The sequence below is a fragment of the Ambystoma mexicanum genome, chromosome 7q (genome assembly GCF_040938575.1).
Source record: "Ambystoma mexicanum isolate Mex_15411 chromosome 7q, UKY_AmexF1_1, whole genome shotgun sequence".
NCBI classification, from domain to species: domain Eukaryota; kingdom Metazoa; phylum Chordata; class Amphibia; order Caudata; family Ambystomatidae; genus Ambystoma; species Ambystoma mexicanum.
The window spans coordinates 948,318,337-948,346,112 of NC_090941.1; the positions used below are offsets into that span (position 1 = coordinate 948,318,337).

General features: G+C 45.7%; 1 protein-coding gene across 1 annotated transcript in view; it reads left to right on the forward strand.

Annotated features, from left to right (window-relative positions):
• Positions 1-27,776, forward strand: part of CLNS1A (chloride nucleotide-sensitive channel 1A) — a 193,342-nt gene that overhangs the window by 112,507 nt on the left and 53,059 nt on the right. Inside the window, exon 5 of the mRNA XM_069639969.1 lies at positions 1,142-1,312. Within this exon, the coding sequence (XP_069496070.1) occupies positions 1,142-1,312 (171 nt within the window). The remainder of the gene's footprint in view (positions 1-1,141; positions 1,313-27,776) is intronic.

Genomic DNA, 27,776 nt, shown 5'->3' on the forward strand with positions numbered 1-27,776 from the left:
GCAACATTAGTTTACTTCACCCATTCACACCATTGAGCGGAAACGCAAGCAAGGTTGGAGCCTCAGGTGGGCCAAGCAATACTAAAACAGTTGTTTTAACTGTTCCTTCTGCTCGCCACCTGCTAGCTAGTCTATGCAAAGCTTTTGCATCCAAGAGATTCACAAGGTGAACATTACTTGGCTGTAATTGTCTTTGTGGTTGTATTTGCTGTGTTGCATGTTCACCTAGCCTTCCCAAGTGGAAACTAAGGCAGTATAAAACGCAGTACTCTCCTGCAACACAGAATTAATGTCAGGAAAACATCTGAGGACTTTGATGTGTGAGGGTTCGTGGGTGCCTGCCCATGTGGGGCAGGGATAGCGTGACCGGAACACACAATATATAAAACTTATTGATTAATCAAGACATCATTTTGTACTTATCTGTGTATAGATTAATTTGCTTGGCAGTGACTTGTGTTCTTTAACAGTATGGTTCAAAGTATCTAGAATGCTGCAACTACCTTGATGCATCTACCCGTGTCTCTCTTGCACATTGACTTATCGTGCTGTCATTTCTTCAGGGCTCTGTGGCCTTCCCTACGGTGGAGTGGGGGAGGGTACTCTTCACTGCACTACCTGCCCCTTCACCTCACCTCTGAATATGGGGGCCTTAAGTCACTGCTGTTGCCCCCCTACCTTTCCAGTCCACTCTTCTGTGTCTGGCTTCCTTCATAGGCCCTGCTCCCCTCGTAACCTAGGCATGGTCCGTTGCTGCACCATTAGCTGCACTGTAAAGACCTTCTCGGCATGTTGGGTGTCGTTCATACCCTTGCTGCTAATGTCATTCAGGTAAAAATGTGTTGCCAACTATACTACACAGCAATCCTCAGCCTCTGGAGTCTAAGCTTTACTGTTCAGCCACAGCCACTTCCAGTAAGAGTTTTGTCAAGAGATATATACAAACTGTTCGTACATATCTGGTCAACTAAGGTTTGCATCCCAAAACCCCACTCCAGTAGTGGAAAAACCCTCAACACCTTTTCAAAGACAATGATCAGATTTATCGTTATCTCATGGTCTTTGACTTTTGAGGTAGTCATCTTGCTTTTACAACATCCACTTTGTAGACTTTTTAATAAGTGAACCCTCGTTTTTCTAGAGCTTGGACAAGGGGATATCCCAACATTTTACACATATGAGGAAGGACTGTCCCGTTTAACGACTGAAGGTCAATCTACTTTGGAACGATTAGAGGGAATGTTGGCCAATTCTGTAAATCAACACACAATGGCTGGAGTGAGGACAGAAGAGGTCACACAAGACTTTGAAGGTAAGGTCTCCTGATGATTGTAACAAACAAGAGTACTACTGTTCTAGTTTCCATCATTTTGAAGAGGGTGCTATATTTCAATTTGAAAGCTACTAGGCATGAACATCACTAGCCCCATTTGTTGACTGAAGGGCAGAGCGTTGGGCGACTGAACTTGCTCCACTCTTTCACACTGTTGTGCTTGCGAAACCCTTCCAACATCAATCATTGCATCATTGCAAATAACATTTTAAAACACAATTGAAATGTAACATATGTTGCATTTTTTGTTGTTGTTGTGAGTGTGGTATTAAGTGTTCTTGATCTGACTGTAGCAATGTTTGTGAAAAATGGAGATTTACAATGTTTGTACCAGAAGGCGACATAGGTTCCAATCTCGGCTTTCTCGCCTCAGTAAAATCTTGTGATCCTGGGCAAGTCGCCTTGTTTTATGCATCAGTCCCTTTTTGTACCCACAAAGGGAGAGCATAAAACAGTGACCACTAAGAAGAGCTATATATAAAAATAAAACTGGTACAGTGTGCTTGCCCAGCATTAACTGGTAAATTAACAAAAGAATCTGGGCTCAAATTTCAGCTTTCCCACTTCACCACATTATTTGATCCTAGGCAAATCAGTAGCTCAAGGCCTTATTTCCAGTAGGCAGTAATAGTGTGGTGATCTTCTAGAAGCTTCCTCTGTCAACCCCCGCCCCACAAACACCTTTCCCATGCCACTGCACCGGCACTTAAAATTAACAATTTTGTATTGGCCTTGTATATTAATATGGGCAGCATATGTTAAGACATAAAATGGTGAGCTAGAACTCTTCTCATTTTCAGCTTTAATAAGACGATTTGATTGTACATGCTGGTGTTGCACAATCTGTTATTTTATTTTTGTGCTTGTATTGCATCCATCCTCTGTGTGGGCATGATGTACAAATATGATCAGGTAGACATTTATTTTGGTATGTTCACCATTTACATGCTAGAATGATCCATTCCTGTGCCATTTCTAATTTAATGTCCTCCATCTCCAGTCGGTAGTATAAGGTAAACTGATGGGGAGCCACTCTTAATGTGTACCAGTGTGAACACTGGAGTTTTAATAATGACACCTGCCATTAGAGTTCCAGGATTGGTTCACTCGCGTATTTAATTTGAATAATCATACTTGCTTCACCACACCATACATTTCAGGGTTCGAAGTTGAGGAGCTATTTACCTTCTCCTTCTAGCCTAGAAGAGCGTGCTTAGCATGGCACTGACAGCTCCCAGGAGCTACTTTTGGCTCTCCAGGCTAACTGGTGCCAAAAAACACACCTATGTGAATTTAACTCTGTGCTTTTAGGACAATCTATAAATAAATCTTAGGAAGCCTCTATAGAACTTTTTAAAGGGTAATGATGGGCAAAATTATTAAGTTTACATCTAATGCAGACGTTAGCGTTGCGCAAATCTATGCACTAGTTCCTCCTTCCCCAGTGGTAGCACCTGGTCATGCTTAATGGGGTATACAGAGGAGCTCCATCTCCTGCTTATCCAATCTTAAATTTATGCTCTGATGTCTTTAATGAATTTAAAAAAAAAGTTTTATGGGGCTTCATGTTAAGATAGTTTTTCTGAAGTCCACCCAGGTGCTTTATAAAACTACCAGCTGTTCCCGGTGTGACATAGGCTAGAATGGCTATCTTAAAGGTAGATATTGGTTGGAAATTCATAGGGTCACTTCTGTCCCTCTTCTTAAATATCAGAATTACCACTGAATGCTTCCAGGAAGGGGGCGTAGGCCCCTGTGACGTATTAATGGTCATTGAAAAGGCTAAACTTTTAGGTAACTGTTTTTTTGAATTTGAAAGGCATATTTGTATCAGATTTAATGGGAGGTATGTGCGGTAAAAGAACATTATCTAATTTTCATTGCTTACACAAGCCTCTATGATGTGTCTTAGAAACAGAATAAAAGTATGATTGAAGCACCTACCTGGCAGCAACCCTGTTTAACCTCTATCTGGCAGATATGGAATTGGAATTTAACAGTTTCAGACATGTCCTGTAAAACGTGGCAAAGGTAGGATGGTTGGTGTATGCAGACGAACGGTTGCTTTTTGACCATACGCCGGCCTTCAAATGCTACTGGATGCATCAGCGGTATACTCAAAAATGGATTACAAATTAATATAGAGAAAAGTAATGGTTTTTCCTGCTAAACATCCTCCTAAAAAATATGAATGGAATATGAATACTGTAATACTAGAAAATGTTGTTAGTTAAAAGTATTTTGGGCATTTTGCTGGATTGTAAACTTAACTGGGAACAGCAATGGTCATCTGTTCCCTGTTAGCCTCTGCTAATGTTATCAGTGCTTACAAAGACAGGTTTCTCTGCACAGGCAATTCTACTGATGTATACTGCTAAGGTACGTGTTATGCTAATGTATGCAATTGAGGTATGGGGACATAGATTTTTATTTCGCTGAGGCGACTATACTTAGAAGGCGTATGCGACTCCACCCAAATACATCAATTGGATATTTTTGATTTTGAATCATTTCTTACGTGCACCAAGCAAGCAAATGCATTTGGGCGCAGATGTTCACTATATATTATATATTAAGCTGTGGAGGTTTGGGGTCACCATGGTTACTTAAATTCATTTAAGAATAGGAATGTTTTTAATTCTTCTCTGAACGTTGCCAGTGTAGTGCATGAACGAATGCCAAAAGGCAGCTGATTCCACAGCTTGGGGCCGAACACAGAGAACCTCCTGTCTCCTTTAGAGGTGTATTTTGTCCGAGGGACACATAGCAGGAGTTTATCTCCTGAACGGAGGTCTCTGGTAGGAAAATACTGGTGGATTCTCGTGTTCAGGTATCTGGGTGTGAGTTTGTGGTAACATTTATAAACCAGACACGCCACCCTGAATTTAATACGGTCCTCCACCATCAGCCAGTGGAATTCTTTCCGAGATGTGGAAACATGGTCTCTTTTGCCCAGGTGGGCAGTTAACCTCACTGCCGCATTCTGGGCCTTTTGTGGTCTTGACATTTGTTTAATAGGAATCCGTCATGAGACTGTTGATGGGCATTTACCAAGGCTCCCACCACCACTAGCTGATCTTGGGGTGTTAAAAAAGGAAGTACGTTCCTAAGCAGGTGCAGGACGTAATATACTGCTTTGATTTTTGCCCCAACTTGTGCTTCACTGGCAAGTTTTCTTGCCAGATGCAACCAAGATTTTTTACTTTCCTAGAGGACGGGATGTTTTCACCTAAGTTCTGTGGAGTTATGTTGGTTCCTTCCTCTCTATTTTTGTTCTCTGATCTGAACAGGATTACCTCCGTTTTGGCTGCATTGAGCTGTAACTGGTTGCAAGCCATCCATTTTTTTTACATCTTGCATACACCGGTCTATCCTTTCAAATGCCTCCGGCAGATTATCTGTCTCCACATAGATCTGCGTATCGTCGGCATAAGAGTGGAAACGTAGACCGTGTTTCCTCAGGATGTCAAACAGTGGTCGAATATATAGGTTGAAAATCAGAGGTGAAAGCGCTGAGCCTTGGGGGACTCCACATCTCAATTGTATTAACTCTGAGAGGAAGGCTCCCAGGGCCACCTGTTGAGTTCTGTCTTGTAGGAAGGAATCAAACCAATCCACCACAACTTTAGCTGCTCTACCTATACTTCCAATCCGTTGGAGTATAATTTTGTGGTTGATTGTGTCGAATGCTGCCGACAGATCGAGCATCAAAAGTATTGTGTTGCTTCCTCTGTCCGCGGCTTCTAATAAGTCATCCTAGACTGCCAGTAAGGCAGTCTTTATCCCATGATTAGGGTGAAATCCTGATTGGTGTTAGTCCAAGATGTCTCTATTGTCAACGAACTGCTGGAATTGGTTACAAACATTTTTTCAAGGATTTTAGTGGGCCAGCATAGATTAGCCACAGGACAGTAGTTTTTTAGTATCATGGGGTTCAACTTGGGCTTTTTTAATAGCGGTTTTACCACTGCTCGCATAAGTGAGCAAGGAACATAGCCCTCTGATGGGGATTTATTTACAAAAATTGTTAAAAAAGGGCTGAGGTTGGCTGCTAAACTAATAGCGGTACATGCTCGTATAGGAAAAGCCAAGTCCTTAGTGGGTTTTAATGTGAGTATTAAAGCTTCTATGTCTTCCTTCTCAATGGGTTGGAAGCAAAAGTTCTCCTCTGTTTCCTGGCTTTCTACCACTTCTCCTGATTCTCCCCATTCATCCACAGTTATCAATTCAGTGATGCTTTTCTGAATGTCAATTATTTTTTTTCAAAAAAATCTTTGAACTTATTTGCCTGTTCCTTACCGCCATACATTCTGGGCTCCTGAACCTTGCCACTACATTAAACGGGGCTTTTGCCTGATTACCTGCTAGCTTAACTTCTTCTTGGAGGAAGTTTTTTTTGGCCACAAAAAGGGCATTTTTATAATCTCTTATTCAGGCTCTCGCCTTCACTGCGTCTTCAACTAATTGAGAGGATCTCCAGAGTTTATTCGCCTGGCGAACTTTCCGCAGAAGGCCCAGTGCTGGGGTATACCAAGATTTGGATTTTTTAACTGTCTTAAGTCTAAGTGGGGCGTATTTATCACAGAGTACCCTTAACAGATCTTCCCCCCCTTACTAAAATATTCTTCACATGTCATGTTGGTATCCAGGCATGCCAGTTGGTCTTCGATTTCCTTCCCTGGAATTTTTTCTAAGTCGGACATCTTCCGGCACCAAATTGGTGCAGTCTCCCGTCCTTTTCCCCTCTGATGTCCTATTTCTCTGATAGTCGCTAATTGTAAGTAATGATCGGACCACAGGAGTGGAATAGTCTCCCCAAATTAGACGACACCCCCTCTTGCTACAACAAGATCTAGGCAGTGTCCCTTCTTGTGGGAGAGTTCCCTAGTAATAAGCTCCAGATCATGATTGTCTAAGAGTTGCATCAGCGCAGCATGATGTGGATGCAAATTATTTTCTAGCCAAATATTCCAATCTCCTATACATAGTATGTCTATATTTGCTCCCCCATAATGTGAGGTGGGCATCTAATAGTTCTAGAAAGTTCCGTAGAGGTCCAGGTGGTCTGTAGCCCAGCAGTACTTTCATAGTTCGTTTTTTACCTTGGAATTCAACATGAAATGCATACAAGCTGAATATTTAAATTGTTCTGTGATGAGTTATGTAACTTGGTTGCAACTGAATAATGGTGCGATTGTGGTAGCACACATGCAGGCCTTTTTGAAAATTTAAGTGTGAATCATTGGGAGCTTTTGGTCATTAAGTCCATGTTCGAGCGTTGGAAAATAGGCTTTGCAATAACACCCTAGAACGTACCTGTAAGCCCCTTTAGTAGTTGGCTTAAGAGGAAATTGCATCATATTCTAACAAGCTCCACTTTGTTTCTATAGCATCATAAGCACATAGTGGATATTTTTGTGAATATTATGTGAATTGGGAGAAAATACCCAAATACATCAAAGCATTTCCTAGTCCCTATGTTTTTAGATCTTAACTTTTAATGAACTTTAACCTCTGTGGCTGTCAGGTTCCTTAATAAATATAGGAAGTCAGTTAGATAGTTTCTACTTTACTGTATGTTGATTGTTTGAGTTAACATTTTGGAGGTTTTTTCCTTTAGAATTGGGCCTTAACTGTTGTTTTCAGAGTAATGAGGAAACCCCAATCCAAGATGGAGGTTTAGAAAAGTAGTTCTGATTGGGTAACTGAATGGAGGGGGAAAAACAGGAGTTCTGATTGGGTAATGGACTGGGCTAGGTTTGATTCTCAACATTCTAAATGGCCTTTCATTCTGTCATGTACCAAATGTTTCTTTTGTCCAACGCAGGAGCTGCTGAGCCCACCAATCCCTCAAAGGTGACTAGTGCCCAACTGAGAATATACAATTGAATTCTAGACTACTCAGGGGGAAAGGGGAAAGTGGATAAAATAATAAATGGAACACTGGATCTTCTTTCTTCTTCAGGTCTCTGTGTAAAGAAAGTTTAGTTACAAATTTAATTCTCTTCACAAAGCTTTCTCATATCATTTTCTAGAACATCACATATCTCACCTGAAAATCCTCTGCGATTGCTAAGAGGATGTTACTGCTTTCAATATTTTGTTTGTAACTCAGAAGAGTAATAGTGTCACTGTTACCTCTTAACCAACATCAACTTGAGATTACCCTTTTTGATGAGTAAGTTCTGAATTCCTAATAAAGTTAAGTCTCCCAATTTTAAGAGTCTTTGTTTTTGACACTTGACAGTTTGTTCAGGAAGTAACAGAAGAACTCTTGGCAGTTGAACAAAAGATAACCTTTTTAAAACAAATAAAATTATAACTAAAATATGACCTATGTGTGCACACACTAAAACTACGTTGTATATTCAGTTCCATTCTTTCCTAAAACACTTCCTTGTATTTCTTGCCAATAAATTGTAAAAAGTTTATATCAGAATATTTCTTCTCATTAATTAAAACTTTAACCTTTTGGTTCTTTGAAGATCGTGGTTTTCACTTTAGAGATGAAATAAACATTATATGCAAGAAATGCGCTTGTGCAGACTCTGCTCTTTAGCCTTTTTCTTTTAGAAGTAGTCAATGAGCGTAGAGAAAGAGTTCCGTATTTTGAAATATGAAAGTTCGTATTTAAATAAAATATCTTTAACTCTCTTACCTTGGCTTTTCCGAAAACGTAGTAAAAACGTCTGTTACCTTCAGATGAAAGTTCTAAGTGGTCTTTCTTCTTTTTCAGCCACTACGAAGATTACACGTACTACGCGGGAACTTCCGGGAACAAGAAAGATTACGAAGCACGACGCTGACATTGCTGTTCTCCGCTTCGGATTTCCAAAAATGACTAATAAGGTAAGTGAATACTGTTTGTTACTTGAAGTCGCACGCGCGCGCATGTACTTTATTTTTAACTCTGCTGCCACGTTAACTTGAACAAATATATGTAATCATAACATTAGGAAACGTGCTGTTCACAATTCAGTTCATTAACTTGGAGTCGCGCGCGTGTGTTTCATTTAAACTCTGCAGTGACATAGATGTAGAATTATTGTATGCAAATTCTGCTACCCAAATTAGGTCTACCCAACTATCCCCAGCCTGTAAATAACATCTCAAATACTTTTCTAATTCTTGATTCACTCTTTGTACCTGATCATTACTCTCTGGATGATATCCAGAGGTTAGATTAATTTCCACTCCTAGGTTCTTACAAAAAGACTTCCAAAATTTTGAAATGAATTGAGCCCCCCTGTCAGAAATCACTTGACTAGGTAATCCATGCAATCTTACTATGTCTTGTGAGAAATGTGCTAATTTATCTGCAGTAACCTCTCCTTTAATTGCAATAAAATTGCTTTCTTTAGTAAGTAAATCTACCACTACCAAGATGGTAGAACAACCTTGATCCTTAGGGAGATCGACAATGAAATCCATAGAAATGGTATGCCACGGATGTAATGGTATTGGAAGAGGTTCCAAAAGACCCAATGGTTTTCCAACTTGTGATTTGGAACGAATACAGGTTTCACAAGTTTTTACAAAATTTAAAATGTCCTTTCTCATTGTATTCCACCAAAATCCCCTCCTAACTAACTCTAAGGTCTATCTAAAACCTGGATGACCAGAAAGTTTGGATTCATGGCAATCTATCAAAATCCTCTCTCGAAGTTTCTCTGAGGGAAGATATAATCTATTATCAAAATAGGGTAACCCATCTTTTATCTTTCTTACTGGATCCATTCTAACCCATTCATTCATAACTGAATGGGAGTTCTGATTGGGTAATGGACTGGGCTAGGTTTGATTCTCAACATTCTAAACTTCCTTTCATCAATTTAGTCTACTGAGCAGGTCATGTTTTATTTCCCTCTCATCTTTTGGGTCCTTGTGAGAATTTTCTGAGAAAAGTATCTCTTTCAACTCCTTCTGAATAAGTCAAGAGAAGATAAGATCAAAGAGTCAAGTTTATGACAGAACCCTAAGCTAAGTATACTTCATGAAATTACATTTTGGAATAACTAGTTTTGGACTATATTTTCAGTTAAATTTAGGCTGAGAATAGGAACCTTTAAAAAATTGCAAGTTTCCAGTTGTGTTTAAATAAGGGAAAAAGGTTCGTGTTAATTCAATCTGCTTTGGTGAAGTGCCATAGTAGTATTAATTCATGTTTCTTGGATTGGACTGAACGTTTTCTTAATTTAGAAGATAACGTGTCCGTTTGGGTGAAGATCGTTTCAGTTCTTCAATACGCGCGCACGGGAGAATCAAAGTAAATAAACAGCATTGTGAACAGCACGTTTTCCCAATGTTATGATTACGTGTCTGTTCAAACTAACGTGACTGCAGTGTTTAAATGAAACGCGCGCGCGACTCCAAGTTAATGAACTGAATTGTGAACAGCACGTTTCCTATTGTTATGATTACATATTTGTTCAAGTTAACGTGGCAGCAGAGTTAAAAATAAAGTACATGCGCGCGCGTGCGACTTCAAGTAACAAACAGTATTCACTTACCTTATTAGTCATTTTTGGAAATCCGAAGCGGAGAACAGCAATGTCAGCGTCGTGCTTCGTAATCTTTCTTGTTCCCGGAAGTTCCCGCGTAGTACGTGTAATCTTCGTAGTGGCTGAAAAAGAAGAAAGACCACTTAGAACTTTCATCTGAAGGTAACAAAGACGTTTTTACTACGTTTTCGGAAAAGCCAAGGTAAGAGAGTTAAAGATATTTTTTTTAAATACGAACTTTCATATTTCAAAATACGGAACTCTTTCTCTACACTCATTGACTACTTCTAAAAGAAAAAGGCTAAAGAGCAGTGTCTGCACAAGCGCATTTCTTGCATCTAATGTTTGTTTCATCTCTAAAGTGAAAACCACGATCTTCAAAGAACCAAAAGGTTAAAGTTTTAATTAATGAGGAGAAATATTCTGATATAAACTTTTTACAATTTATTGGCAAGAAATACAAGGAAGTGTTTTAGGAAAGAAAGAATAGAACTGAATATACAACGTAGTTTTAGTGTGTGCACACATAGGTCATATTTTAGTTATAATTTTATTTGTTTTAAAAAGGTTATCTTTTGTTCAACTGCCAAGAGTTCTTCTGTTACTTCCTGAACAAACTGTCAAGTGCCAAAACAAAGACTCTTAAAATTGGGAGACTTAACTGTATTAGGAATTCAGAACTTACTCATCAAAAAGGGTAATCTCAAGTTGATGTTGGTTAAGAGGTAACAGTGACACTATTACTCTTCTGAGTTACAAACAAAATATTGAAAGCAGTAACATCCTCTTAGCATTCGCAGAGGATTTTCAGGTGAGATATGTGATGTTCTAGAAAATGATATAAGAATGAGAGTTTTGTGAAGAGAATTAAATTTGTAACTAAACTTTCTTTACACAGAGACCTGAAGAAGAAAGAAGATCCAGTGTCTCATTTATTATTTTATCCACTTTCCCCTTTCCCCCCGAGTAGTCTAGAATTCAATTGTATATTCTCAGTTGGGCACTAGTCACCTTTGAGGGATTGGTGGGCTCAGCAGCTCCTGCGTTGGACAAAAGAAACATTTGGTACATGACAGTGGCCCTCGAGACAAAGGGGTCATGTACAGGTCTTGATAGAAGTAGACAACTCTGTAGATTGTGTGGCTGTTCAGTCATAGAATCCTTATATCATCTGCTGATGTGTTGCGAAAGCCTAAACGAATTGAGAATTGTTTTTTAAATCGTATAACAATCGGATCAACATTTGCATAATAGATGAAATATGGAAAGCATTTATGCAAGGGGATGACCTTAATCTTATGTATTTTATTGTAACATTTTATAATTTTTAGAATCGTTGAAATTTTAAAATGTCTAGATTAATGAAGAATGATTGTTACGCTCACCTAGCTCCCACAGAGGCGTCGATCTGAACTGGACAGCTGCGGTCTCCACCAATGTAACGCGTAGGGCCGAGATGACGGACTGGACTTGCCCACCTAGCTTCGTTTGCTTGGCCTGTAGGAATATTTTTCTGATGGTTTGAAAAGATGAGCTCTCCATCCTGCATTGAGCGCAGGGGCGCGTTGATAACCAGTTACTTCACTGGCTCGAAGGAATTGGTGAGTTCCAGAACAATATTGACTCCGAAAAGTATGCAGTTCGTAAGAGTTCAAATGCCTGACTTTCACTCTTGTCCGATTCCTTGCAGATTGCAGCTTCACCCTAGTGAAGAGTTCCTCGTGGCAACCGGTAATATTCTGGTAAGGATTTGTATTTCCTACACAGTTCGATAAATGATGTCAATATGTAACCTGTTGCTTTCTCCCTTATTCAGGCACTGAGAGAAAGTATGAAGTCTCGGGAATAATACCTCCGGCGGTAAAATCCGGTAAGTCTAATGTGGTGAGGAGGGTTCCCCTTGATAGTCCCTTTGTTTCACCTTGCTGTCCTTTTGTTTCCCCTTGGGGGCCGGGGTTCGGCGAAGATGCAGTGGAAGCTGCGCCGACCCGTGAAGAGGAATAGTACCCCCGGTGGTAAAATCAGGTAAGTCTATGGGGGGGGGGGGTTTACTAATATTCTTCTGTGTATTCCCTTGGCTCACCTTGCTGTTCTTGTCTACTCCTTAGGTGCCGGAATGCAGCGGGAACATGCAGGAGGATGCGGTGGAATGTGAAGATGCTGCGAAGGCGGGTGAGTTCAGCGCGGCGCTGCAGCAGGCGAGGCAACGCGCATAAAATAACTTCTTTCTTCCAGCTTGAAGGCGCGATGGATCGGGAATTCAGGTAAGGATCAAAGGTATTGCTTTTGTTCTAACCTTTTCTCCTCCTTTCTCCCTTTTTCTAGGAGCTCCAAACTCGAGGCGGGCGTGGCAGAAGGCTGGATGCAGACTTGCAGGCACGGTGAGCGTTACGCTGCTGGATGCAGAATAACACGAAGCATGTGCTGCTCTTTGAGCGTTGTTTTATATAGCCTCCCAAGTAAGTATTCCTTCCCAGCCCCGCCAGACTAAAAAAATAGTCCCTTCCAAGCCTCATTTGGCTTGGAGCTCTTGCAGCATGGTCTGCATCAGTTAAGCTTGCAGCATGGTCTGCATCAGGTAAGTTCTACTCTGAGCCTGGCACCAGGACTGACTCTCCATATGAGCCTGGCGCCATAGGCGCCAGGACCGCACCCAAACAGCCCCTAGCAGGGGTTTCTGGGCTTGCCCAAAATAACTTGATGTCTGCTTCCGGGGTTGCTGGACCTGGTCTGGATCCCCAGGGGTCGGCATCATGACAATGATGTACATTTGTGTAAAATAGTGATTTTAAGTATTTATTGACTTATACTTGTAAACATTGGATTGTATTTACTGTAATATGTTTGTATTCTAACTTGTTGCATATACAAAGCTTGTTGGCTGTATGTATAGTATACATTAATTAAAGCACCTACTTTCAGTTGTAGCTTGAAGAGGCATTCGTCCTACAATGGTTTTCCGCTTTAGAAACTGAAACGTTGATCCAGTAATTGACTGTGCAGAGAAGTAACTTAAAATTATTTCTAATGTTTACAATAGTAGAAGGTGACCGGATAGAACCATGCTCGTTCTGTTTGTTAAAATGATGGCTGTTGTTGAAGTGGAAGGGGACACTGAGATGCACTTTGCCATTTGAACTGCAGAGGGCAACCTAACACTGATGAATTTCATCAGCTGAGGGCAGACACATAGCAAAGGGTTTTACACACACACACACTGAAATTCCAACTTTGGGTATAAACTTGTAGCATACATATGGTTAAAAAAAATGCTGTATTGTAAAAATTGTTTTCATATATACACGGGCTAAGAATTCTTTAGAAGGGTAAGTACTATTCTCAAACACAATTGTAAAAACCAACACTATACATATGGTATGCAAACCAAGTATAAACCTAATTTAGAATAGCAGTATGCAGCTCAAGGTGAGTTAAACCTAGTGTTACACATTTAGAATGGCATTATGCTATTAATGGGAGTCAAACCACATTAGACTTTTAGCATGACAATTTGTAATATAAGGTAAGCAGACCCTATTGGTGGTAAACTGTTAGTGATTCAATAGTTATACCAGCACTGTTACAAGTAAGTACTTAGCCACTTGAACACAGTATTCTGTTTCAGGAATAATACAATTGCACTACTACCTAGCAGTTAAGCACTTTGTAACATATGTAACTTGTTCTTCTGTCAGGAATGATTTTTTTTTTATTTTTAAACGTTTTTATTGGCTTTTATATAGTTACAATTGTGCATTTCAGTTTCTATTTCGCATGCCTACATTTAGTTTAACAACAACAAATAACCATTAACAAACAACTTCCTACATGTGCCATGTGTTACTTATAACCTCGATTGGGGCAAACCCTTCCATGTTTGGGGCTTAGTCTGTTCGCTCCTCATGTCACCATTTGGGCAATGTCCTTTGGGTGCCGGGGGGGTGACTAGGCTGGGCACACCGCGGGTGATTCCTGTTTTTGTTGGTGCACTCGTGGGGGTTTGTCATCAGATGGGTGAAACATGTCCCAGAGCAACGCTTCCCATGCTGCACATTTATCAGTACCATCAGGTTCCGATCTGTTTTCTCCCTCCACCCGCACCTTGGTCTCCGCCTCTGCCCACCTTTCAAATTCCTTGCGCCATTTTCCATATTGTGGCCCCGCAGTAGTTTTCCAGGACATGGCGATGGTTCTCTTGGCTAATATGCATGCCAGGTCCATAGACCTGGCCACATGTTTGTGTTGGCTGATTCTGGGGTAGGCACCAACCAGGCATTCTTTCAGTGACCACTCATACCTCTTTACTCCAGCCTCCCTGCAAGCTCTCTATGCATGCCCAGAAACCTCGCACACGCCCCCAGAACATGTGCAGCAGTTCAGCATTCTCGCCTTTGCACCAATGGCATTGTGAACTCGCTTCTTTGTTAAACATTGCTATTCTGTGTGGGGTCATGTATGTTCGATACAGCACATTAATTTGCATTAGTTTGAAGCAGTGGTTCCTCGATATAGCTTTAGGAAAGCTCAGTATTCTCTCGCATTCTTTCTGTTATGTTTGCACCTTGGTCTTTATCCCATTGTTCTTTCAGTGCTGTGCCCTTGGGGTTGGGTGTGTATCAGCATGCTGTACAGCCGAGAAGTCTGCCTCCAGCCTTCGTTTAAATTGTACATCAGGGTCAGCAGTGGGCTCGCCTGTGGTTCCTCTGGCCAGCCCTCCCATCTTTCTTTGGCCTTTTCCCGGACTCTGCGGTACCGGAGAAATTGCCCGCTCTGCAGCTCCTCTTTCCTGCATTGAGTCGAATTTCCTAAAGACCCTGTCTTCATATACATCTCCCCATGTGTATATCCCTTTCCCTTCCCATTTTCTTACCACTGCCATATCTGTACTGTCCTTCCATGTGTCTGCTGCCATCGGCACCTCCGGTGAGTAGGGGTTTATTTTCAGTAAGGTTTGCGTTCTCCTCCATACCTTCCCACCCAGTGTTACTATCAGTGGGGTGTGTTCCGGGCCCCCCCTGTGTTACCCACAGTATTTCTTTTAGCTTGATGGGAGTCACCATGTGCTGCAGTAAGTATGTTTCCGAGGATAGTTTCGTCCGTCAGCCATTTAATTGCGTGACTGATCTGGGCTGCCACGTAGTACTTCTCGAGGTTTGGCAATTTCACCCCGCCCTTATTGAATGGTAGATATAAAATAGTGGGCGTCTGTGGCGATTGGCGCCCCACAAGAATTCTCGGAGCAGCACCTCCAAGGAGCAGAAAAAGGACGCCCCAACATATTCCTGCACGTTGTTGAAGTACAAGAACCTCGGAAGAATAATCATTTTGGTGATGGCTACCATACCTAACAGTGATGGTGGCAGCTTCGACCAGCATGTGTCAGGAATGATAGTTACATCAAGAATACTTTTCACTTCACTTTTGGAACACAATTCTAAGGTAAGCAATAACTTGTGCATTACTTTTCAGAGTTTCAGTGTGGATACATATTTAGAGTGGCAATAAGCTAATTAAGGTGAGTAAAACCTTATTGGTCATAAACTCTTCACACTGTTGATATTACAGGAATATGTAGTTGTGTTAATGTTCTGAGTTCAAACTTTTCAGAAAGGCAGTAAGCAGTTCAAGGTAAGAACCTAATGTTAAACAGCTAGACTGGCAATAAGCTATGGAAGGTGAGTAAACCCTATTGGTACAGTTTCAGGAATAATAACGTAATACCAACTCAGTTACATTCTAGAACAGTGTAACAAAATTCAAAGGTATGCAAATAATGTAGTATACTTTTAAGAGGGTGTTGGGGAGAATTCTAAAAAATGTGCTAATTCCGCTCTTTTGCTGAACTTTGGGACTTTGTACTTTTTAATTCTATTTGTTTTCTGTGTTTCATTCTTTTGGTTATGGAGTCTGACAAACTCCATAGGCATTGTTTACAATTGTCACACAGCACCTTCCGTGCAGTGGCACAGGGAAGTCTTTTAGATTCTCCAGCATGGGGTCTGGCATGGATTCACATGCTCATGAATATTCCCCGTCATCAGGCTGAGAATCCTCGGTAAAGAAAAAATGTTTGTTTAGTTTCAGAACTGTCTTTCTACTAATAACCAATCACTGGTCTCTGGGTCATACTGCCCCCAGCCAATGACTGCTCTCTACCTAAGCCCCTCCTCTGGCAGCCATCTTCAGATTTTTACTGCACGTTCAAGTGTTGGGAGTCCTCGTGCTTAGCTCTCGAGCTTTTATTGCGTTTTTTCAAAGCGTTTACTCTTATTTTATTCAGTCAAATTGAGAGTCAAGCTCCACCGATTCATCTTCTGATTAACGGGGACCCATTTCGGAAATCTCTACGCCCCTCAAGGGGGAATTCTCGTCGAATTTCACTTCTTGGAGAACTCCAGAAGATCTTGAGGCCTACCCCTCGTGGTCGTGGCCGAAGACAAAGGAGACTTGACGCCTCTGTTTAGATCTGCCCAGGATTTGGACTACAGAACTTCTTCTAGGAGGATGGGCACTCCCGGTGCCTTTACTGCCTGCACGCAGATAAATCGCACGTCGAGGCGGCCTGTGCGTTCTGCAAGGACATGTCCTCCCATACCTTGAAGGACAGTCACAAGCGACTCACTGGCTGGAGTCTAAGAGCCCGGCGGCAGGTGAGCCCCTGCAACTTACTTCTCCCAAGAGAAAATCCGAGCGGCCTTCTAAGACCTTTTGAGGGCGCTCTGGTGAGGCACACCATCGCCGACGCCGTCAACCACGAGCCAACGCTCCGGCTCGATGAAAAGGAAGTCTGACAACCCCGGTAAGCTTCTGGAGAAGTCCGGTCGGTTCCGACTGAGAAAGCAACGGGGTGGAGTGAGGCGGTGCCCCCCCACGGTGAAGTCCTCCGACGCGCCTTAGGTCGTGAAGGCCCAGATTCACCAGGCTGAGGCTTAGGCGGACCCAGCAGCGCCGGTCCCCACGCCAAGTTTCCCTGCCCAGCTGGAGGGAATCGGCTTTCACGCCCATCGATAAGACCCCCGTGAAGCCCCTGGGCGAGAAGGGTTGGGGGGGGGGGGCAATGATAGTCCTACCGGACTTGGATATCTCCTCCCAGGACGAGCTTTCGGGCCTCAAGTCAGTTCTCGACAAGTCCGTCGAGGTCAGATCCTACGGGAAGGACCCTGGAGAGCGACGAGGGAGACTACTAGGAACGGCAGATCGATGAGGAGCCGGAGGACACTATGCCGCTCCCGTCGCAGCCACCGCCGATGGACAGGTCGGAGGACATCTTACTAGCCTTGCGGACACACTGTGCACAGAAATCAGGACAAGGATGCCGGGACCGTCGAGGAGCCCTCCATCCAAGCGGAGGCGGGTCCATCCACCCCCGCCCTGCCATCCTTCACCTCTATCCCCTCCACTGAGTCACGAGACAGATGGCGACAGAACTGATCTCCCGTCACCCCCACCCCGGGCTTCTCCCGACGAAATTGGCTCCTTTCACGCCATGATCGCTAGGGCCTCTGAGCTTTTTCAGCTATGCCCCAAAGAGCAGAAGGAGGGATTCCTTGATCAGTGACGAGAGGCCAAGAGGAAGACCGTGCTCTCAGTCCTGCTGTTGGACGACATCTGGGACGAAGGGCTGGCCCTCCTGAATAACCCATACTCAGCCCCGGCGAAAAGAGACCGGTACGAGAAGTACTGGGTTCCAGACTCTGCACCTATGTGCCTCAGAGCTAACCCTTTCCTGGACTCGGTGGTCTCCACGGTGGCAATCTGCTGGGGTGAAGGGGAAGAAGCTGGACACCATGGGACGTCGGGGGTCATCTCGTCGACGCCGATGACCATTAAGGCGGCCAACGCTCTCGCTATCGTGGCCCGCTACAATAGGGTGTGGTTTAAAATCGCCCCCATCCTGGTCCTCCTCCATGACGACAAGAGGGTGGAAGCCGTTAATCTTGCAAGAAGGCGAGGTGGCTTAAGATCACGGTGGCCACGGCCATCGCTGACCCCGGCTTCTGCCAGATGGGCAACAGCGTTTGCCTTCGCCAGCATGGCTGGCTCAGGGCCACCGACTAACGTCAGGACGTACAGATGAGGGTACTGGATATGCCCTTCTATGGGAACAACTTGTTCGGCAAGGCAGTGGACGAGTCACTGCAGCCCATCAAGGCAGACGCCGATATGGCCCGTGCCTTGGACACGCTCCATCGACGACGGCCGTCCTTTCGGCCCTCCGGAGGCACGTCACAAGGTGCCTCCAAAGGATTCGGCGGTAGCTCTTCATACCGTCAGGCGGCGCGTTCTTCATCCCAGGAAGCCTAAAAGGGCTGCAACAAGGCCGGAGGACCTTGTCGTCGCCAAGGGGCCCCCGGTGGTAAGGCCTCGGCGAAGCGGGACTGAAACGACCATGACGTCGGGCCCCCACCCGAGCACCCCGGTGGGAGGCCGGCTGGCGAACTTCGTCGGCGCGTGCAAGTCCATCTCCGACCGTTGGGTGCTGGATGCCCTGGCCCACGGACACACTCTGCAGCTCCAAGGGAAGTGGCCCCGTTTCCCACCTGTGGCCAGGAAAGAACCACATTTTGCAGCTTCTGCTGGAGGTGCGAGCAATGCTAAAAAAAGGGCGCAATAGAACTCGTCCCAAAGAGGCTCCGGAGTATGCCCTCGGTCCTTCCTCGTCCAAAAGACCGGCGGTTAGCGGCCATTCTAGATCTTTGCCGCCTCAACAAATACATAAAATCCCAAAAGTTCCGGATGGTCACCCTCCAGCACGTGCTGGGACAGCTGGAGGAAGGGGACTTCCTGTCGTCGCTGGACTTGGAGAATGCCTATTTCCACATCCCCATTCACATAGGACATCGAAAGTTTCTGCGCTTCGTGGTCCAAGGGCGGCACTACCAATTCAAGGCACTCCCCTTCGGTTTGAAGTCTGCCCCAAGGGTCTTCATCAAGTGCCTGGCACCGGTGGGGGCGCGGCTGCACCTGCAGGGCCTCCGCATCTACCCCATCTGGACGATTGGCTCATCCGAGCGAAGTCAAAGGAACTCGCCATCTGACACACAGCGAGGACCGTCCGCCTGCTCACGGAACTGGGGTTCTTGATAAACTATGCGAAGTCCTGCTTGGAGCCATCTCGGGACACTCAGTTCCTGGGAGCCAGACTCAAGGAACTCGGAGGACAGGATGAAGGCCATCCTGGGCAATGTACAAGGCCCGTTGACCATGAAGGTTGCCTAGGTGATGTCCATCAACTCCCTGATTGTCATGCATCTACCTTGTTCGGCTGTGCAGACTGTGGATACGGCTGCTGCAGGAGTTCCTCGATGCGGTGGATGCAAGCGACGGGAAGCTTTGAGGACAAGATCGCCCTCAACGAGACATTCCGCCAAGCGATTCGATGGGGGTCTGCGCTATTCTAGCAGTGGGCCCGGACTTCCAGACCCCGGCGCATCAGGAGATGGTGACAACGGACACCTTGCTGGAGGGATGGGGCGCACACCAGAAATCTCCACACACGAGGCCTTTGTCTCCCAGAGAAGTCATTGGACATCAACGTCTTGGAGCCCCGGCCGTGTTTGGGGACCTGAAGTCATTCCTTCCGTCCCTCAAGGGCAAGGTGGTGCGGGTCTTCACTGACAACACCACAATGTTCTACATTCGGAAGCAGGGGGGCACCAGATCCCCAGCTCTCTCCAAGGAAGCGCAGGACCTATGGCACTGGCCCGTCGCCCAAAGGATGTTCCTGGTACCCTTTCATCTGGCAGGAGTGAAGAACACCGTTGCCGACTCACTCAGCAGGGAGTGAGAGCTTCGGCAGGATCGGGTGAACCTGCTGTTTCAACGTTGGGGCTATCCCGAGATCGATCTTTCGGCGATGAACACCAAGTGCCGGAGGTTCGCCAGTAGGTTTCCCCAGCCGGGGAGCATGGGGGATGCGTTCTCATTCCCCTGTGACGGCCTTTTTCTCTACGCTTTCCCACCTCTGCCGTTGCTTCTGCGACTCATCAGTCAACTCAGACGGTCCATGTGCAGGATGATCCTCGTCGCACTGGCGTGGCCGAAGCAGATTTGGTACCTGGACCTTCTGGACATGTCAGCGTCCCCTCCAGTCAAGCTTCCGACGGACGCGGATCTTCTCGCCAGGGAAGGAGGTGGGATTCTGCACCACGACACGGGGTCGCTGAACCTGCAGGCCTAGCTCCTGCAGCGTTAGAGTTCGGAGGATAGGAGATCCCAGCGGACTGCAAGGAGGTGCTTGCCAAGGCAGGGCTTCAACTCTCGTGCTACGGACATAAAGAAAAGCGGTTCACCGTCTGGTGCCGTGCACAGAAGATAACCCTCTACGGATTACGCCCCCTCAAGTGCTGCCGTACTTGCTGTCCTTGGCCAAGGCGGGGCTGGCGCACGCTTCGATCAAGCTCCATCTGGCGGTTATCTCCCGCTACACCAGAACTCCGGGGTGATCGTTGCTGTGGTCACATCGCCTGGTGCAGGAGTTCATGAAAGGACTTTTCCGCTCGTTCACGTCGGTGAAGGCTCCGGCCCGGCGTGGGAGCTCAATGTGGTGCTGACTAAGCTCATGGGTCATCTCGTTCGAGCCTCTGCATTCGGCACCTCCGAAATTCCTATCGTGGAAGACAGCGTTTTTGGTGGCCATTACCTCCGCACGACGAGTGAGAGAGATCAGGCCCTCTCCTGTAAGCATCCGTACTTGACTTTCCACGCAGCGAGGGTCGTGCTGAGTCCGTACCCCTGCTTCATGCCAAAGGTGCTGTTGGACTTCCATCTCAACAAGCCCTTGGTGTTGCCTCTTTTCTTCTCGTCACCGGCGGAGGACTTTGCACTCGCTGGATGTGGCTAGAGCGCTGAAGTTCTACTTGGAAAGCGTTTTCGGAAGACATCACAGGTGTTTGTGAACTTTGGCCCTGTGAACCAAGGGAAGACCCTCTCCAAGGCTTCCATTTCCAGGTGGCTCTCCGACTGTATCACCCATTGTCATCAGTTGGCAAACCGACATTGCCTGGCTGTCCGAGCCCATTCGACAAGAGCGATCGCTGCAACTACTGCGTTCCTCTCTGGTGTGCCCCTGCTGGACATCTGCAGGACTGCTACGTGGAGGTTGACGCACACCTTCATGAAATTCTACTGCGTCAACCGGGGATTCCAGGGAGGAGTCCAGAGTCGGCCCAAGCAGTGCTGCGCAACCTGTACGCTTGAAGGTGAGCCTGGTGCGGAGGTAAGAGATGTTTAATGTTGAGTTGTTGAAATGCTTAATGTTGAGCCTTGCCACCTCCCGTGGTTGTGCATGTGTGTACTGCTATTTTTTTTTTTTATTATTCATGAGCATGTGAATCCATGCCAGACCCCCATGCTGGAGAAGGAACAAGTTACTTACCTGTAACTGTTGTTCTCCAGCATGGGTCTGGCATGGATTCACATGCGAACCCTCCCGCCTACCCCTCTGCGGCTCTTCACTTGGTCCTACTGCCACTTTACGTGCTACCAAATCTGAAAATGGTTGCCAGAGGAGGGGCTTTGGTAGAGGGAAGTCATTGGCTGGGGGCAGTATGACCCAGAGACCAGTGATTGGTTATTAGTAGAAAGACAGTTCAGAAACGAAATTGATTTTCTTTTTTTTTTTTTAACCAAGGATTCCCAGTCTGACGGGGAATATTCATGAGCATGTGAATCCATGCCAGACCCATGCTGGAGAACAACAGTTACTGCTAAGTAACTTGTTACTTTCCCAAGGTTTAAATACCTTCTCTGGGATAAACGGTTTCCCAGAGCAGTAGAGTGAAATTGACTCTTACTTAGCATTGTACTTGCTAGACCCAGCACACCCTATCTTACAATAGAGTGCTGGAGGGGTTACGTAGTTTACCCTGTCTCTAAATGCTCAAGTAACAATTTTGTTACCCTTTCCCCAATTGACTGGCTGGTGGCAGTGGTTTCGTTTTGAACTACCATGGTTGCATTTACTGCAACCGTTCGCGGAACCCGGGAATGTTAACAGCGGGAGCCATCTTTTTCAAAATGGCATCCTTGTTAAAATGGTGCCCGGTCTCCTTTTTTTCACCATGTCTTTGTGGAAAGGTCCTTCTAGAGTTTTTCTCTGCGCACCAAACAAGGTTTTGTCTTTGTTCATTCACCTTTGGCGGCCTTCAGGAGTGAAACTCGCCTCTGGCTCCAGAGTGTTTGGGGTAGGCAGGAAGTGAGGGAGGTGCCCGAAACTCCTTGTACTTAATCTCCTAGGAGATCCAAAGGCACTCTGTGGTGATTGGCTGGCTGATTGTCCGGCAAGGACAGCCACCCAGCTCGGTGAGTGGCAGCTAGGCTGGAATGAATGGGAGAGAACTGAATAAAAGGCGATTCTCTTGGCTTGGAAGGCAGTCGACCACTGGATTAAGGAACCGAAGAAGAGCTTGCAACTCCTGAACCATTGGTTTGCCCGCTGAAGCCCTGCTGCAGGTCCGAAAAGCCAAGTTTGCATCGACCGAGAAGCCCTGCAAGGACGACTTCTCCCTTTTGAGTTGGTGGGCCGAATCAAATCCCAAGTAAGCCACCTAGGACACCCGTTTCAGAGCTGGTTGAATTTCCTCAGAGTTGCTGCAGGAAAAACGTAGGGACAGGGACACCAGATTGTGTGCGTTGCTTGCAAGCTGGCCTAAAGCTTTTGGAAGATCATCCGGACTCCCACGAAGCAGGACTAACCAAGCCTGACCCTGCAGGTCGTATGAAGCCTGATGGATCACAACAGTCTCTGGGTCGGAGTCGTTGTCTTGGGGACTCCAATAGCACTTCAAAGAAGGGGTCAGCACAGGCAACGGTTACACAGCAGGCCTCTCCAGTTGCTGGAAGTAGCTACAACAGTCTTCTCTTCATTGGATCTTCTGTTCCAGTGGTCGACTTGTCTTCAGTTCCAAGATCCAGGCCAGATATACAAGAACCCACACAACCTTTGCAAACTCTCCCTGCAGTTTACTGAAAGGGGCAGGTGGCTGTTCAATCAGGACAGCCAGCTGTTCAGTGGGAATTGGTTTCTTTCAGGCACACCAGAAGACAAAGTTGAGCAGAGTTTGACTCCTCCCTCACTCCTCAGCAGGCTACACAAAGGGTTCCTGTTGGGTATGAATTAGTGCAGTCCAACTGGTGTGGGACTACACAAGACTTATTCTTGTCAAGGGTTATAGTGATACATATAACTATGACTTCGATGTGGAAGTCGTACATTAGGGAATGTGACATTCGATGGGGCGCCAAGCTTCAAAGGCTAGCGAGGAAGTACTTATAGTGAATGTTTGAGATCAGTATCCGGTGATGGAGATTAACTCACTGTGAATTGTGTAATCGGGCAGAGTCGGTGGGCCCACGGCCCTTGGGCCCGGTCAGGCACAGACAGGCCCTTTATCTGCGGCCCTTCGCCGTGTTGGCCGTCTTCCGCCTGTCGGTTCAGGCGAGTTGGTGAAATAACTGCGATGGGCCAATCGGCATGGAGTATTTCAAAATAACAGGAAGCGGGTAAAAGAGGCAATACTGCGGTTGCATTTGCTGTTGCTGGCGTCCCCTAGTAACTGGAGCAAACAGAGGGGGATTGATTCAGCGGCTGAGAGCACCGTGGAAGGTGCTGTGGGTAGAGTAAGTATCCTACCATTAGGTCTGTTAACGAGGTGTGAACTTACCAGTCTTCTGACGAATGGTTGCTGAAGATTTAAATAGTTAGGAACAGTTTTGAATCACCATCACAAGCCCAATGAATCCCTTTAGAGAATAACTTTCTGTGAGAAACCTTGTTGGAACCTGGGGCTTTTGTGCACTAGTCCCCATACATTTTAGGGCTGGACTTCTAAAGAAAGGGAATTGTGATTGGTTCTTGACCTTTTACCTACATCTGCAATACTTGACTTTTTAGTTATTTAGTGGTGTATAGTAAGTGAACCGTCTGGTGAATGTGTATATTTGTGTTATATGGTGTTGTGTGATCTTGCTACCTGCTAGCTTTATTGTATTGGCGTTCTAAAGGCCTAAATAAATAACTGTATTTTTACAACTGTCTAAGGTGGATTATTGCTTGTTGTTCTGTGAGGATTCATTGGGGCCCCTGACCACACTCAGTCTCCTGAGACTAAACCTTTACTACTCTTTTGCTACCCTGATTGGGTTTTGGCTACGCTCTGCCTCCCTGTTCACCATAACTAGGATGGCCTCCTAAAATCTGCCTACCATAGTTGATTTTAGAAATCCATCTTGACACTCTCCCTCCGTTTCGCACCCACACTTAATCTATGTCCTCTGGATCTTTCTCACTCTCCACCGACTATGCCCATCCTGCCTTCACAGCTACACTGGTTTCCTTTATTTCACCCTCACTGCCACTCTTTCTCTCCCTCTCTCTGGACCACACTTGCCTTCTGAAAACCCTCTGCTCCCTTCCATTTCCCACCACCTCTCTCTACTATCATGCATGTCAACAGTTACACCAATCTGACGCTTGGTACCCCTCACTCGCATGCAATACCTCAACTGCACTCTTTTCTAGCCACAATCGGCAGGCACTGCTGCTGTTTACAAGTGTGCCTCTTGCATACCAATTGGTCAGGGCTACCTTCATCTGCCCCATCAGTGCTGCCAGCAGGCTTTAGCCAGCCTCTACACCAAAGTCCCACATCTCGGCCACTGAAAAGGAATCCTCACCCCTCAGCAGGATATCCTGAGGCTGCGACACCTGCTAGCAGCTGAGCTTTTATTATAGAGCGATATGATTAATGAGAGAGCATTGACATTTTTAATGAGGGGGGAAAGATAAATTCTTATAGAAATGTGTAATGATGCGTGTGTAGTGAGGCAGGCATTCTGCATTGCCTGAACACACTCCTGTGTGGGTTATTTACCCAGATTACTAGGTTAAGAAACATACCTGGCTCTTGGAAAACTTCCATCGTGGTCCCAATCTTTATTAAGAAGGGTGGCAGGGAGGACCCCAAGAATTACCGTCCCATTGCTCTCCTTGATGTGGTGGGCAAGTTGTTTACTTCATTGCTGCTGGACAGGTTGTCGGGTTCAGTGTTAACCTCTGGGCGATCAGTCTGGCTTTGTAAGAAGTTGGCCCTAGCTTAAAAGTTCTCCTATTAAAAATATTAAAGACTTGTTCCATCGTGAGAAGAGAACATATTTTGCTTGTCGACCTCAAGCAAGCATTTGACTCTGTGGATCGAGACAGTCTCTGGGGAAAATTGTTGAGATGGTTACCCATTGGGACTTGTTCAGGCAATCCTACCTCATTACAGGTAAAGTTGGACTACGTGGGGCACCTATCACAGTCTATAATGACCAGGAGAGGTTTGAAACAAGGATGCCCACTAGCTCCAGCTCTTTTAATTCATTTATATCCAACCTGGTGGACACCTTAGAGTCTAGAACATTTCCCCCGAGATTGGACGGCAGGCCTATTGGGCATCTCCTCTATGCAGATGATTTGGTCCTCATTGACCAGATGCCAATTGGGCTACAGCAGCAACTAAACGCTCTTCAGCTTTATGTAGAAAACAATCTTACGAATAATGTAGCAAAAACAAAAATTATTGTAGACCATTCGACTGTTGGAAGGAGAATCAAATCACCAGAGTAGTCTTATCTACTTGGGCATGCTATTAAACGTCAGCCAGAATGATACACCAAAGGTCCCCCCAACTAAGGGTGAAAGCTAAAAATGGAGCCTCCCACGGCTCAATTCTATTGGAGAGGTTGTCGGTTCTCTCACAGCAGTGGTGTCCTTCTATAATCTGAAGGTAGTAGCCATATTGACATCTGGCGCAGAAATCTTGTTCTCATCCCCATATTCTAAATATGATAGTTTATTTATATAGCACCTATACACAATGTGTTTCAAAGCGTTGCAAGGCAGGGAACAAGGGAAAATACAATGACATTCTTACAGGCCATGAACAGTACGGATGTGAAATTAAATCGTACTCGGCCTGACGACATTTCAGATAGTGCAAGAGCTAACACACAGATAAGGAAGGGGGAGAGTGGTAAGGAAATGGAAACACAGGCGACTACTGTACTAGGCCTGACGACATTTCTGGTAGAGCTGAGAAAAACAAAAGGGGAAGGGAAGAACAGAACAATCGACTACTGTACTAGGCCTGACAACATTTCAGATAGTGCTGAGGGCGGGGCGCAGAGACAGACGAGGTTGCTATCATACTAGATCCAGGGACAATTCTGATAGAGGAAGTGCATAGAAAGTAAGGGGAGGCGATGGGAAAAGGGAGAAGCGGAGAACAAGAGAGTAAGCAGTCAAAAAGAGTGGAGAAGCAATAGGGGAGAGCAAATACAATTGCAGAAGTCAATAGTAACAAATAATGTTGCAAGACAGGATACAAGAAGATGGCAACAGCATGATTCAGGGCCACCATGAGTACGGTTCCTTGTTGTTCCATCGCCTGTTTTTATTTTGCGGCAGATTTTTGTGCCGCTAAATCTCATAAAATGTTTTGCAACTCCCCCAGGGAACCCCTGACACAGTGATGTGAATTGGGCCTTATCTCATTATATGCAATGGTTTTGTGGAAGTGTCACTATATCGGAAATGCATACTCCTACGTCCCGTCCCCTTTCCTCCATACTTATGGGACATCCCTCCGTCCTGTGGGATGGGACCGGAGCACTTTGTAAAAAGCATCCACATTTTTTTCAAAAATGTGTTCCTCTTTCCTGCGTGGGGCCCGGCACGCAGCCGTTACCCCGCCCACCTTGGCTCCGCCCCGCGCATCGCCCATCAGTCCTTTTCTCTGCACGATCGGGGCAGGATGCACTTGCATCCTCGGAAGATTTTCTTCCCTTTTTTCCCCTCTCTGGCTCTCGCTAGCGTTCGTTTACTAGTCTGTCTGTCTTTTAAACTAGATTTTCCAGACTGTTCATCGTGTCACCGTCGCTTCGCGAGGGCGGATCCCCATCCTCTTTGTTTAGAGCGTTTGGGTCCGGAACACCGTTTGGACTCCTGTTTTTACTGTGACTCCCTTTCGGTCCGGGCACTTCAACGTCGGTTGGAGCGGTGGGAGGAGGTGTTCGGACGGACTCCTCCTTCGCATTTTCAGGCGTTCATCGACGAGAAGAAAAAACACCTGGTAAGTTCTTTACTTTTCAGAGCACCCCGGCCGGGGGATACCTTTCCGGGTCCCTCTCGAGCAAGGAGGGTGTTGATCGCTCTGTTACCGGGGTTCGCCCTGAGGTGCCTGTCGGGCCTAATAATTCTACCGGAGCTTTCTCCGAGGGTATCCGTAAGGGGCCTGTGAACACCGGAGTACGCTCAGAGGCCGCTCCTGTGGGGGCTGTTTGTAGACCCAGTTCTACTGAGTCGTGGGGTACCGGAGCTTGCTCTGAGGCCGCTTTTTCGGCTTCCCTAAAAAACATAACCGGGGTGCGCCCCAAGGTCTTGGCTGGGCTTGAGGTTACCAAACTGATGTTTGAAGGCTTCTACCGGGCCTAGGTCCGAGGTTCCTCGTACAGAGGCTAAGGATACCAACAGTTCTGAGGGGTGACAGCGCACCGTTCCCCCTCTTGTGGTGACACCAGATCTGTTGAAGGGGCAAAGAAGAAAGTTTCTTCTTTTACCGGCAGTGCCGAGGCTCTTCCTTCGAATGCTCAGTTGGCGGTTGGTATGTCTCAGAAACATTCCAGGCCTCATAGTACCGGCTCTGCCGAGGTTCCTTATGTTAAGGCTAAAATTAAGACCCCTGACCCATCGACGGGGACCCCTGCCTCACTTCCTCACGTGCCGCTGTTCCCATCAGATGAGGACAAAATGGCAGCCGTTCCCGCCACGACCATGGTGGCCATTTTAGGTACTACCCTTACAACTACGCCATTGGACCCTGGTGTAGGGTTCGGTCCTTCGGGTGAACCTAAGGTCCCTTGTGCGCATTCGTGGCTGGTTTATGATTGGAACGCTTGGA